The 13,420-nt window shown below is 43.3% G+C and overlaps 1 protein-coding gene across 2 annotated transcripts in view; it reads left to right on the plus strand.

The window, feature by feature from the left end:
* The first annotated feature begins 785 nt into the window (after positions 1–785).
* SESN3 (sestrin 3) overlaps positions 786–13,420 on the plus strand; it is a 38,657-nt gene continuing 26,022 nt past the window's right edge. For both annotated transcript variants that reach the window (XM_027642476.1, XM_027642562.1), the window contains exon 1: positions 786–894. In XM_027642476.1, the coding sequence (XP_027498277.1) occupies positions 799–894 (96 nt within the window). In that variant the 5' untranslated portion in view covers positions 786–798. The remainder of the gene's footprint in view (positions 895–13,420) is intronic.

Below are 13,420 nucleotides of genomic sequence, written 5' to 3' on the forward strand. Positions count from 1 at the left end.
CACACACACACACACACACACACACACACACACACACACACACACACTCGCATGCGCCCTAGAGCAAACACCTCATCCTGCTCAGCCTGGCAGCAGGGCAGTCGTGTCCCTGCATGTCCAGCCCGCCGCCCCGGGAGCGCAGCCCGCCCCGCGCACAGGCAGCCCCCCGCCCGGGGGTGGCGATGGCCCGGCACTGGATCTGGCCCCGGGGCCGGCAGGCAGGTGGGCGGGCAGGCAGGCGAGGCGGTAAGCTGACCCCAGGCTGAGGATCCCTGGGGACCCTCCCGGAAGGAGCGGGAGCGGCGGGACCGACTCCCAGGGAACCGCTGCCGCCGCCACCGAGGCCCCTGCCCTGGGGGCGGGGCCTCCCCCGCCTCGTTTGCATAGTGCCCACACTATTGGCCAGGGGAAGACACGCGCCGAGGCGCCGGCCCCGCCCCGCTCTCCCCAAGGCTGCCCAGAGACGAGGCCGGCCCCGCCCCTCGGCAGCTGAGGCCCCGCCCTTGACCCCGCCCCCTCTCGCAGGCTGCCCGGAGATGGGAGCCGGGCAGGGCGCTGCCCATTGGCCAGCGACGGGCGACCCGTCGTGATTGGCCGGCGGGGTTGGCGCTGGGCGGGGCGGGCGTTGCGGATTGGTGGGGCCCGCGGGGGTGTGCGCGGGGGGCGGTGGCGCGGAGCGGGCGCTGGGGCCGCGGCCGGGGATGGGGGCGGCCGGCGGCGCGGGCAGCTGAGCGCCGCGGAGCAGGAGCCGTCCTGCGCCTCCCGTCCCGCCCGGCCCTCGCCGCCACCGCCGCCACCATGAACCGCCTTGGCTCCGGGCCCGTGGGCAGCGCCGCCGCCGCCGCCGCCGGGCAATACCGGGTGTGCGGCAATTGCCGGAAGGTGCCGAGACAGGTACCGGAGGGCGCCCGCTGAGAGGCGGCGGGAGCTGCGAGGACTGCGGGAGAGGCTTCCAGGAGGGATCGGTGGAGCGGGCGGCGGTGGGACAGAGACTTGACTGGGGGGGAGAGGGGACACACGGACAGCGACAGTGGCGTGAAGAGAAACGGGCCGTAGGGCAGCGTTGCGGCGGGGGGATGGAGGAGGGCAGTGGGAGAGCTGGGGGGCAGCTCCCCAGTGGGCTGGGAGCTCTGCCGGGAGGTGAGTGCCCGGGGAGCGTGCGGTGGGGGGCAGCGGAGGGGCGAGGGGGATGTAGCCCCAGGGAGTGCCCAGGGGTACCAGGTCCGGGCCCCCATCGCCCCCGTCCCCCTCGGGTCGCCTGTCACCGGCCCCCGCCCCGGGCTGCCCCCCCCATGCCGAGGGGTTGGAGGGCGCGCAGCCTCCCCGAAGGCTGGGGGTGGGGGTGTGGGTCATGGAGCCCAGCCGCGCTTGGAAAGTTTATTATCCACGTATTTCAACGGTGGAATTCACCACCACGATCTCCGTCAAGTGGGGGAGGCTCCGAGCTTAAGAGCCTTAAAAAATATAAAAGCGCCGAAGAACCCCCCGCCCCCCCAGTCCGCTAAGCCCCCATCCCTGCAGTGCCCAGCCGCTTCCCTGCGGACCCCCCGTGCCCCCGGAGGGGTAGGATGGCTGCACCTCCTGCTCCCGACATCTGCCTCACGGGGAGCATTAGTGGAGGTGCTTTTTGTTTGTCCAGTGCAAATGAATTAAAATTGCTGAGCTGTTCAAACGCGCCGAGTCCCCGAGCGCCCAAGATGAACGCGATGCCGGTTTTGGTTTTATTTTAATTCAATCTCTCCCAACACATTTTGCTCCAGGTTGGTTCTTGCAATTGCTAAGAAAGCCTGTAAGTCAATGAGCTCAAATATTTGCGCTCTTTGTCCAAAAACTGTTTTTCTTCCTCTGTGGGTCAGGCCAAGTGCCAATCAAAGTTGTTTTTCAAGCCTCTCTTCCCTGCAGTAGGACTGCTTTTTTTCTTTCTTCCTTTTTTTTTTTTTTTTTCTTTAAGGGTTTGGTTTTTGGAAAGGAGGTGTGTATTTAGGGGAGGGGGAGGAGAAACGTTAAAAATCGGTGGAAGAGAGAAGCAGATCTTAAAAATCATGTTTCTTGAATATTTTAATGGAAACAAAATCTTATTAAATGTGCACGCTTGGTATGTGCAGTTATTTTTTCCATAAACTCTTGGATCATATTACAGTTGATACTTGGTGCTCAGCTCTTAGCTCAGCTTGCGAGAAATGTAATGGATCAGAGAAGCACACATCAGCAGAGTCTGATTTTTAACCATTTCGTTGCAGGATCGAGTCCCTTCTTAGCTTTAGCTTGCTGCTGTTACTGCTTTAAGAAAAACAAGTACTTTAAAGAGAGAAGTTCTGCAGGGTTAAAGCCTGAAACAGCTTCAGACTTGACATATGTCTAAAGACATACAAATTAACTGGTGCCAAATATGTCTGTGGAGAAAGCAGGGAGGGAGCTTGCTTTGTTCTGCCAAATAATCAAAATATTTTGTTGACAAATAAAGTGGTGCTTGGCAGCACTTGTAGATCTAAAATTAAATTTAAATTATTGAATTTTTTTTGAAGCTGTAGTCCCATCCTGTTGGGTAGGACTTTTTTTGTATACTTCTTTAATATCAGTGGGAGGTGGGGGGGGGGGGGGACAGGGCTAGATGGCATTTTTCTGGTAACAGGAAACTTGCTGGATTTGAAATTTTTTTTAAATTTTATTTTATTTTAAAGTAATTTAGGGATGATGGTGAAACATAGGTACCCAGCTGGATCTGTTGAGGAAGGCAGCTTAGCGCTGTCCTGCTTTGTCTGTGGTCATTTCAACCACTCTCATTGCAAAACTGAGGAAAGAATAAAGAAACTGAGTGACAGCCTGTAAAAACCTCCTGAAACATAGTAGTTCTGTGCTTTCAGTGGTTGTATTGGGACATTGTTGCATCTGTGTTGTAGGCTGAACAATAAACATAGAAGTACAAAGCTTCTGACTACATCTGTAATTATTTAAAAGTTGGTACAATAAAAATCACTGTAAATGTTAACCTTTTGCACTTCATTGGCAAGCATGCAAGTAGAAAACATGAGGGGGAAAAAAAGAAAAGGCTTGATGGAAGCGAGGTGCAAATTTGACCTGAGTCTGAGAGTAATAATCTTCAGATGAGTGCTGCCTCATCTGTTCTTTTCATGGTGTTGGGTTTTTTTTTAATGCTCATGTGATAGCATACTGGAAAAAAATGATTGGCCTTGAAATGTGTTGAATCTCTTCTGCCCTCCTCAGTCTTAAGTCTTTTTTTGAAGCCACTTGAACACTCACAGTTTAGGTAGTGCTGTTGTCAAAATTATAAGGAGCAAAGTAAGCTTTCTACTCAGTGGCATGTAATGAAATTTGAAATAATCCGTACATTTTTGGATTCTCATGGGTGAAGGTAAGTTTCCCTTTCATCAGGGAAACAGGAAAAGCTAAATTCAGCACTTTAGGTTTCTGCCAATTGCAAACTAATCAAAGTTACATTTTATTCTGGAAAGTTCTGTCAGGGTAGCACTAAGAGTATGCTGAGGATTCAAGGGTTAAATTTGCCTATGAAGGAGGTTTTTCATATTAAAAAGATACCATTTCCGGTTGGGTTTATTGTTACAGGACACTTTAGATAACCAGATCTACTTGCAGAACAATTGCTGCTAATCAGAAGGGCTTAGGGAGTCATAGATACAACAGCTACATAATTATTTGATTTAGGGGGAAAAAAAGAGTGCATGAATTCTGTCCCCAAGAATTTCCTAGAGGTGGCTGCGAGTTGCTGCCATTGCAGTAACCAGGACAGCTCCAACTCTTCTATTTGAAAATGTGATAGGTAAGGGAGTCCCTGGGCAGGGGAAAGCTCCTGGATGTAACCCTGGAGGGGATCCGGAGACTTACGGAAACCCAAGGTTCTCCTGCCTAAACAATGTCAGTAGTCCCAGCAAGTGAGAAGAAAACATGTAGGAAGGTCTCAGTATTTCTTTGGACAAATAACTGCTTCAGAAAGGCTTTTAGGAACAAGCAAAAAGTCTTTGGGGATGGAAAAAGTCTAATATGTCAGGAAGTGTAGGAACAGGGAGGGTTTGCCAACTGTTCAAGCTTAGTTGCAAACTCCAAAGCATGTGAAGTAAAAGGTTCTTTTACATGTACATACAGGTCGGTAGGATAGAAAAGAAAATAAGTATAAACATGGTTCCAGGATTAAATATTTGGTTTGTGTTAGATTTCAGTGAAGGAGGTAGAAGGGCAATGGCAAAATGGGTGATGGGGGCATGCAGTTTAAAAAAGCCAAACTGCATTGTTGACAAGGCAGAAATGAACCTGGCTTAGCTGACCCTCCTGGCTTCAGCCAGTCTCTGTGCTGGAGTCCTCATAAAGATATAAGAAATCTAGGATCTGTTCCTACCCAGTCAGGGTGATCCTGTGAGAGGGGGAATACCTATCAATATAATGGACAAAATTTTCAGTGCTTCTCATCCTTCCATGCCAGTCTCCTTCTTTAGTACAAGTCTCAATACTGTACAAAGCTACTAAAGCAAATATGAAAAAATATGTATGACATGATAGCACCAAAAGTAGGTTACACTAGACTAATGTAGTGGTCTTCTGTTAATAAGGCAGATGCATGAGTGTCCTGAAAGCTTTGGATGGACTAAAACTAGACTTCTTTCATTAAATATCTGAAGTAACATCAAAGGTTGAACTCGTCACTGCAAGTCAGCTCAAATTAAACTCTGGGATTTACTAACATCAAATGTTCTATATACCAAAAGGTTTAACTGGATTTGAAAAATATTTGGGCAAATTCATAACAGAAAAATTAAACAAGACCTGTAATATGAAATAGCAACACCCTTCAGTATAGTTTCTGTATGCTTTCCTGGCTGTTATATGCCTGCTACCGCCCCCTGGTAGGGAGAGGCTACTGGGCTACTTGATCTGACACATTTTGTGTGTTTTTCTGTTCCTGTTAATTACAGTGATTGGGAACTGATGGGAATGGGAATGATGATGGGCTGTGCTGAAAGGAGAAGTCACTGTGCTGAGAGGAGAATGCCAGTGGGTTTTCAAAGGATCCCTTGAAACTAATCTGTTTTAACCCTGTTTAGAATCACAACGAGAGTGTGACTATTCCTAAAAGACACAGCGGAAGTGGTAAATGTTGTTGGTCCAGGGAGAGAGGGACATTTCATGGAAAGCTGGGGTACCTTGAGCACTGGCATAGTTAAAGTGGTGTGAAATCCAAGAGATACAGATTTAGCTGTTCGATACCCATAACTTTTAATAAGAGCAGCTCCTTGAAAGAAGCAGGGAGAAGGATGTTGGTACAGGAGGACTAGCAGCTTACTGTCACCCTGCAGGGCTGTGGTGTTGGGGAGCAGGGAAGCTGGGAAGGATGGACCCTAATTAAACAGACACAGAGGTCAGCTGTCTGAGTGCTAGGAGAAACAGAGTACTGGTTTTGCAGAAGGAGACGGCAAGTTTGCTTTTTTAATCCAAAAAAAACAAAAGCTGAGAGGGGATATGGTCCATGTCAATAAATACATCTGATGGTGAGAGCCAGTGAGAAGAAATTAGCTCAGGAGTAGATAGAAGTAAAATGGTCATTAATACATTTAGGCAGGAAAATTGAAGTGTCCAGAGGTGAGGTTCTGGAAGAATTTGTCCTGGGTCTGTTGCAGCCAAAAAAAGCACCTACTTTTAAGATAGAAAAATCTGTGAACGTCATTAAATGATGCAGCGCTTACAATAGCACTAGCCTAGGCTCAGGGAGTTGAGGTCATATCCAAAAAAAAAAAAAAAGAAGACACACTTTCATTCACTTTATTGTTCTGTGTGGGTGAGTAAGAAAGTAGCCCAAAAGTGAACCAAAAATAGTTTAATGTCAGGTCTCATAAGCCCGTGTAAGCTAATATATATGTGTCACCATGAGTCATGAAAGTGTATGGAGATGCTGTTACCTGCGCTGTAGAAATCAAGAGGCCTTTCAAGGACTTTCCTTGAAACTATTTTGAGGGAAGTCAGTCTGGTTCGATCTATTCTGAGCATAGGCAAATCAAAGTTGCTTGGAAAACACCCTGGGTTTTCCACAATGCAGCATCTATTTTTTTTTGTTGAGTTGCATAGTCTAGTTGGCTTTGGAAATCAGACCAACAAGCCTTGGCTGTCACAGAAAATCTTAATTTATAGAATCAAATGATGTCTTCTGTATTTTGATGCCTCTTAATAATAGTTTCCTCACAGTACAATTGTGAGGGGTTGCCTAGATGGCTTTGAATCTCCAAGTGTGCCTTTTCCTAAAGGAGTTCTCAAAATAGTCATGAAAGTCTTTCATGAAAACCCAACTCTGTTTGCATTGGTTCTAATTTTAGCAACATTCTCTTGTGTAAAACATCATGTCTGCCTTCATTGTTTGTGTCTTCCAGTCCCCTGGAGCACTGGTGAAACATAGTGAAACCAGCTCGGGTCACTCCTTCAACTCCTCTTGCCTGCACGGCTGGGGGGAGAAGATGGGTCTTTTAGGATCCAAAAATGTAAAAATATAAACCAAGAGCAACAAATCCAACTGTTTAGGGCAGTTAAAATTGGCAGCAACAGGCCCCTCACTCATAATGCATTCTTACTTTTTCTTGAAAGATTTGGTTGAAAAAACCAAACGACTAAGAACAGGACTATTTCCTGTGAAATAAATGCAGTGAAAATCCAGAGTTGACCTGTTTATCTCTTTCTTCATCCTCACAAGTGTTTCACTAATTTGTGTCTTTTCAGAATCTTACCTGTTTAAATAATTGTTCTCCTACCTCCTGTGTAATTATTGTCTTTGTGTCATGGAATCGAAGTGCAGTATTGCTCTTTGCACATATGGTCCTGAGGGTTCCTGGATTCTGTGATTTTTGCCTTAAAAGCTAGTGTAAAGAAATTTCCTTGTGTCTTCCTAGTCGTACAGGCTGAAAATGAGATGGCAAAACTATTAAATTTTCATTAGACCTGTAATGAGAGTGTCATGAGTGAAATGAACCTCTGGTGAAGGACGCTGTTTTGCAATGAAAAGCTCTAAGAGGTGGCCCTGTAGGAACCACACTCATTTAGAATAGTCACTTTTATTTAAAAAAAAAAAAAACAAACGGAAGCACAAACACAGTCTTCGCTGAATTACAGGGAGGGAATAGAGGTGAGAAAGGAAAGAAAGTGGGGGGGAGGATTTTCTTCAGAAGAAACTCTGGAGTTTAGAGTTGGGGAGTGGGTTAGCCAAGAGTGGAGGTTGTCCTCTGCTAAAATTTACTTCTGCTAGTAGGAGTGCAGTGTTGCATTACCAAATCGGCTGTGGTTTGGAGATGTGGACTCTGTGAACATTTGCTTTAAATTTATGCATATTACTTAATTAGGGCTTCAAATCTCACATCTCTTTAAATGGCAGTGTTTTGAAATCTGAAAAACATAATATGGTTCGTTAAGCATCCTTGGTTTTTTCTCTTTCCCACATTGGCAAGGGAGCTGCTAATACTCATTTAGTTCTCTAATACTAGTTTAGTTCTTTATTTGAACCTTTTTTTCCTGACTAGGGAGATTTGAGTGAGAGAAGATAGTGGTGTAATTCTCCCCCGGCTGTGCGTAGCTAGGGGAGTTGGTCTGGAGATTTTATTATCAGGTTTCCATTTGCAGGGCTGGAGAATAAGGTGGGATCTCAAGCATAGTTTGCATGGCCAGGCTGAATACTGGCTTTTGTCTAAGTGGGTCAGGATACACTGGGGGGAAATGGGGCATTTTTAGCAGAAAAGAAATTTTTACTGTCAGGAGGGAGACCTCAGTTAATGAGAAATTGCACCTCATCAGCTTTGGAAAAACCTGCATGGAAATAATTTATGCTGTTTAATTTCTCTGTTCTTTGCAGGTGTTCCTGTTTGTATGCAGAGGTCTTTCCCATTGTTGTCTCTGCAGCCCAGCCTGATAGTCTTTGTGCTTTAAGTAGAAGCTATAGGGAACATCATGCAGATGAGTCGAATATCTTATGAAATGCCATTACAGGGAGGTAGGGATACTCTTCACAAACTATTTTTTTTCTGACTCTTTGCCTATCAGTCAGTCTGTGAAATGAATTCACAATAGTTCAAGACATTTTATGGGGTTCTTGGTATGCCACCCTGGGCAAACTAGTGTTAGTGATAATAGGGGAGGCCATGATCAAAGTGCATTAATTTTAAATGTCTCTCTTAACCACTAGTTGCAGATTTTTATTACAGGATGCTTCTTGCATATCAGACATTAGATAACTATCAGTTGGGGCAAAATACTGGTGTAGATGGTATTTAATTAATTAAATTAATTGATATTACATGTTTATGAAGCTGAGGAACTATTTTGTTCTTGTTACAGACCATATCAACCAGTGATTTATTGAAATATCTTCATTCTCACATCTTATTTAAATTGAAAGTAAAGTGTTTTGAATCATGGGCTTTTTTCTTCTAGGGCATAATCCATATGACATTCAGGGTCTTAAGTTAGGGCTCATCAGAGTGTAAGTGATGGTGCTCATTGTAAGAGACAGAAGTCAGTGCTTTTAATCTAGCAAGATATCATGAATCTTTCCTGAATGTCCCTGCTTACCCAAATTAGGGTAAGATAAATAAGCAGATACAGCCTCTCGATTAAACACCTTTTTTTGTTGTTGTTGTTAATGACGCTCATATTTCTCTCAAGGTAAGCATATTGTTTTGTTAGACCAACAATGGATTTCTAATGGATTCCTAGCTAGTGAACTTGGTAATAGTGTGAGGCTATGAGCAGTCCCTTTCCTCAGGGGATCAGGTGGAAAAAAATAATAATGGAGTGGACTATGAAGTATTCCTAACTTCATGTGTTGTGAGTAGACTGGAACAGAAATAGTGTCTGCATCACACAAGAATATTGTGTGGTCAGTGTGTGGATCACCCTATGGGTTCTGGTTTAAGTCTTTCAACATGTACGAATGTTAGGTTAACATATGTGGAAGCCAGGGGAAATCACGTTCTTGAGAATTCTTTGGAGCCATAGGCCTCTTATCTCTTCAAATGCAAAATGCATTTGGAAGAAAAGTAAAAGGTGACTTGAAAATCACATTTTCATCTATTCAGAATGAGCAATAAAATCATAAATACAGTCAATATGTCTCAATTGCTGCACTTTGGAATCAAAATGTGTAATTGTGTATCTGTTTTAAAGCATATGAAATTCAAACTTAGTTTTGACATGAAACTAGAGAGAATTGTAAATGCTTTTAGAGTCATTTGACACTATAAAGGATCAATTAAATTGTTCCTTAGAAGGGAGGCATGGTTGCAAGAATGACTCCTCACTTAACATTTTCAAAATAAGAATTCATGCTTCTGAGCAAATCCACATAACCTCAGTAAAACAGAGATATGTTGATGACAGTGAAGAAGTACTAGCTGTCTCGGTGTAACCTATTCTTAGAGCAGTACAGAGCTGGTTACTCAAATTCATCTTTTATCTGTCTCTGGGCAGTTTATTATTGCACTGGATTTGCTCTGGCTGATACTAACCAAACAATTGAAAGCCAGCATATGGTCTCTCCTCTGTATGAATTGCGCAGTTAAAAATTATTTAATAAAACAGTATCTTAACAGTGTTGAACCTAACTTAATAGCACGTGCTTGTAAATATGTTGAATGTCTCCTGCTTTAGTATGTGGTGAAGGGAATATAGTTACATTATTGTCTAAATGTATCTGGAGGGGTTTTGGCCATATGGTTCTAAATCTGTTTTAAAGTAATTATGCCTATTAACTAAAAAAATAAAAAATATTCCCTCTGAGTTGATTGACATTCCTCTTTCTAAAGCACTCTCATTGCTGATTAGAGGTGTGGAAATAGTAATTTGTTCTAGCATTTAGAAATTTCATTACACCTCTAATGAAATGGAGCACCTACATGCTGTCTAAATATTCTACCTGACACCAGTTGGATCTCATCCAGCACGGAAGAACACCTGAAATATTGCTTTACTACAATTTGTGTCTTGAAGTCAACCGTGCTACCTGCATGTGAATACTCACTGGCTGTTCAGCAGACAGCGCAAACCTTGACCCTTCCTGGAAATCGGCATCAGGATTTGATTATTCCAGTGAGCATTTACTGTGATAACTGGCTTAGAGTTAGAAAATTAAGGCAACTGTTTATGGGGAAGCACCTAGACTTCTAACTCAGTCAGCTGGACTTCAGAGTGGCTGTGCACATGCATTACACACAGCACGTGTTTATGAGGTAGGAACATGCTGAAACTCACAATTTGTCACTCTTGTTGTCTAGTAATAAGGTGACAACAACACACTATAAATAAAAACTTAAAGCACCACATCTCTCCCTGTTATGAGCTGGTTCTTTTCCCTCCAAAAGCTAATTGAAACACCCACTGGGTGCAGTGGCAGCTGTTTGAGCATCCATGTTTTCAAGTCCTCTTTCATTCGTTTGCAGCTGTTTTCACTCCAGACCAGTACTGCTAGAAAACTCTGAATCAGGACTCCGTTAGTATCCTGTGGTGGAAATTTCCAGTCCCTAGTGGTAGGAGACATATTAAAACACTTGAGGGACACTAGAGGTGCATGATGTTCATTAATCAAAAGTTCATTTTGACTGGTTAGGTTTTCCCTGTGAAATTCAGAAGACAGGTTCTAATGCATCTGCACTAGAATCAGACATGGCCTTTTGTGTTCTTCCTTGTGGTTTTGTTTTGTTTTGTTTTTTGTTCTGTTTTTCCACCATATTTAATCTTTTTACATTTTGCAGTCTCCACATTTAAACAAATGCAGTAGTAGGGTTGAACCAGAAAAACTCCCAACTACTTTATGCCATATTAATGCTTCAGAAAGTATTTTCATCTTCTGTTCCCTCCAGAAAACCCAAACAAAATGTTCAATTACATTAATACTTCAAGTTTTACGTTACTGGATGAGGCAGTAACATCAGGGGTCATTCGGGTAGAATCTGCTTTGAAATAAGTGACTTTTATTCGAGCAATTTAAAACTTGTCTCGCTTCTGTGCTGGCACTTCACAGGTAGTTAGGAGGAAAGGCATGTCAGTCGAAAAGGTCAACTTAACGTAATTAAAGGTTGAAGGAGCCTGCAGCCAGCATTGTAGTTCTTAAGGGGAAATGGAGCTTGGTGCTTGTGCCAACCGAGCAGAGGATACGTGTAAAGAGAGCAGGCTGCACCCACAGAGGGTACGGTGGAATGGTCTTTCATACATGGCTTAATAAAGCAAAAGGGAAATGGAGGTGGAAGGAAGGTCTCCCTCCATGCCTCTGCTCTTTAGGCCACTTATGCAAAAGGTATTAGATAAAGGTGTAGTTACTTGACCTATTTATCCAACAGAAACTTGTCGTACAAGCAAAAGCAGTTTGACTATCCAGTGCTGTTGCTGTTTTGTATGGGACACTCCTCTGGGTTAAGTTGTGCCTCATGAATACATAGAGGCAGCATTCAGCCCTCCAACATGATTAATTTGTCTTGTTTGAGAAGGTAGGTGTATGGTGTTGGTTCTTCAGAACTTTTCTTCAGAAAAGTTGGAATAATCATTGCATGGATTAACCTTTATCTGTACAGAGCTAAGCTGGTTGCAAGTATAGGCTGTGAACTTACTCTGGTGAAAAGGTCTCAATTTGGGTTGGTGGCTTCATGAGAAGGAAGGGCAAGTAAACTAGAGCGCAGTGGAGAACCTCATTAGGCAGTGCAGGTTATTCACTCTTCCATAGCTACAGAAGTCTTTATTCAGGCAGGGTATAAAATAAGTGGATTTATTATTTCTGTAGTACTTGCTGGTGCTTTTCTTGTAGAGTTGTTAATTCATCAAAATGTAGCAAAAGCCCTCTTAGTAAAAGTGTAGGCAATGATCTGAGGGGGTGGTAGCACCATCAGCTCTGAGGTTGGAGGTAAATCTGAAATTCTGTCAATCTGCTGGCCTGGGTGGCTGGAGAAAGCAGGAATAGCTGATCTATCTTTGGACAAGTTTTTTATTTACATACAATAAGTCTTCTTTAACAGTTATGAGTCTTCATTTTTGAAAATCAGCACGTCTTTTAAGCTCTATGAGGAAAACGCATTTGTACCTTAGGTCTTCACTGCCACCAGCTCAGCTACATTAAGTCAGCATGTTTTGGAGATTGTATCTTACCAGTGACTCACTTTGGTAAGATGTCACTTAAGATGCAAAATGTTCTTTAAAAAAAAAAAAAAAGAAGAAGAAGAAAGAGGAAGAAACTGCCAGACTGCAAGTATTCTTATGGTCATTCCAGCAAGTTCGTGGCTTGTGAATGTGCTACTGAGATGAAGCTGTTCCTCTGTCTGTCTCTTGCCCAGACCTCTCCCAGACTAATCAAATATAAAACAGTTAGTGTGTTAGCTCCCTGCTCATTGTACAACAGTCTCCAGCCTTTACAAACAAGATTCCTTGGAGAAATAATTTTCTCTAATTGGTGACCATTTTAGGATTTCCCATCAGGTGAAGAAGCAAAATGGCTCACCCGTGGTTTTCCATCTGTTGCCCTAGCACCTATACGATTTTTATGGACTTCTTTCAAGGAGACTGTTTAAGAAGACTTACTTCAGTAAACTCAGTCGTGTGGATGCCACTTCCTTCTGAAAAATGCTTACGAGTCAACTAATCAAAAGAGGCTTAAACTCCTGGCTTAGACAGCAAGGCGCTAGCTCTTGGAAATTGTACCTTTAGGCTAGAGGTAAAGCGTGTTAGTCAGGGAGATTTTATTTTTCGTCTGGCACATTCTTTCTGTTTGAGTCATCGACCAAGGAAAGATGGCAAAAAAAGGTGCTTCTCTTAAAGCAGGAGGACATTGGTCCTTTTGGATGTCCAGGAGGACTATCCCATTCCAGGCAGAGCTAGGAGAACAGCATCAGCATTCCTTACATTATTTGAACTGTAGCAAAGATGATCAGTGGTCATCAGTTGTATACAAGCATTTGTCCAAAAAACTTGTGCCAAGGGTACTTCTCATTTTCTTTTAAAAGTTTATCAGTGGATTAACTTAAAATTTAAGGAACATTGACCACAAATGTTGTTTGCTATAATTTAGAAACCTTATATCAGCCTCGTGTTTTAATATTTTGATGTTGTCTTGAATGTTAACAAGAACAGCTTAGCTAAAGTTCTTCATGGTAGGGTAGCATAGCCAATATGTGCTTATTTTCTTTCAGTTAGATAGTATCCATCTAAACAAACATCACCTGCCCATCAGGTGAGTAGGGATGGTTTGTAAGTATATTGTCTTCATGTTTTAACGCTTTGGGGTTTTTTTTCCTTCACCTTTTTCAGATTTGATTTGATGGAACTTCTGGTGAGGTGCATTCAGAAAAGGGGAAGAATAACACTTGCTTCCTAAAACCAGTGCTAGTAAAGAATTGAAGTGTAATGTAGTAAAGATTATGAAGTAAATTTTATGATA

The sequence above is a fragment of the Corapipo altera genome, unplaced genomic scaffold (assembly GCF_003945725.1).
Source record: "Corapipo altera isolate COAL_440 unplaced genomic scaffold, ASM394572v1 0, whole genome shotgun sequence".
NCBI lineage: Eukaryota > Metazoa > Chordata > Aves > Passeriformes > Pipridae > Corapipo > Corapipo altera.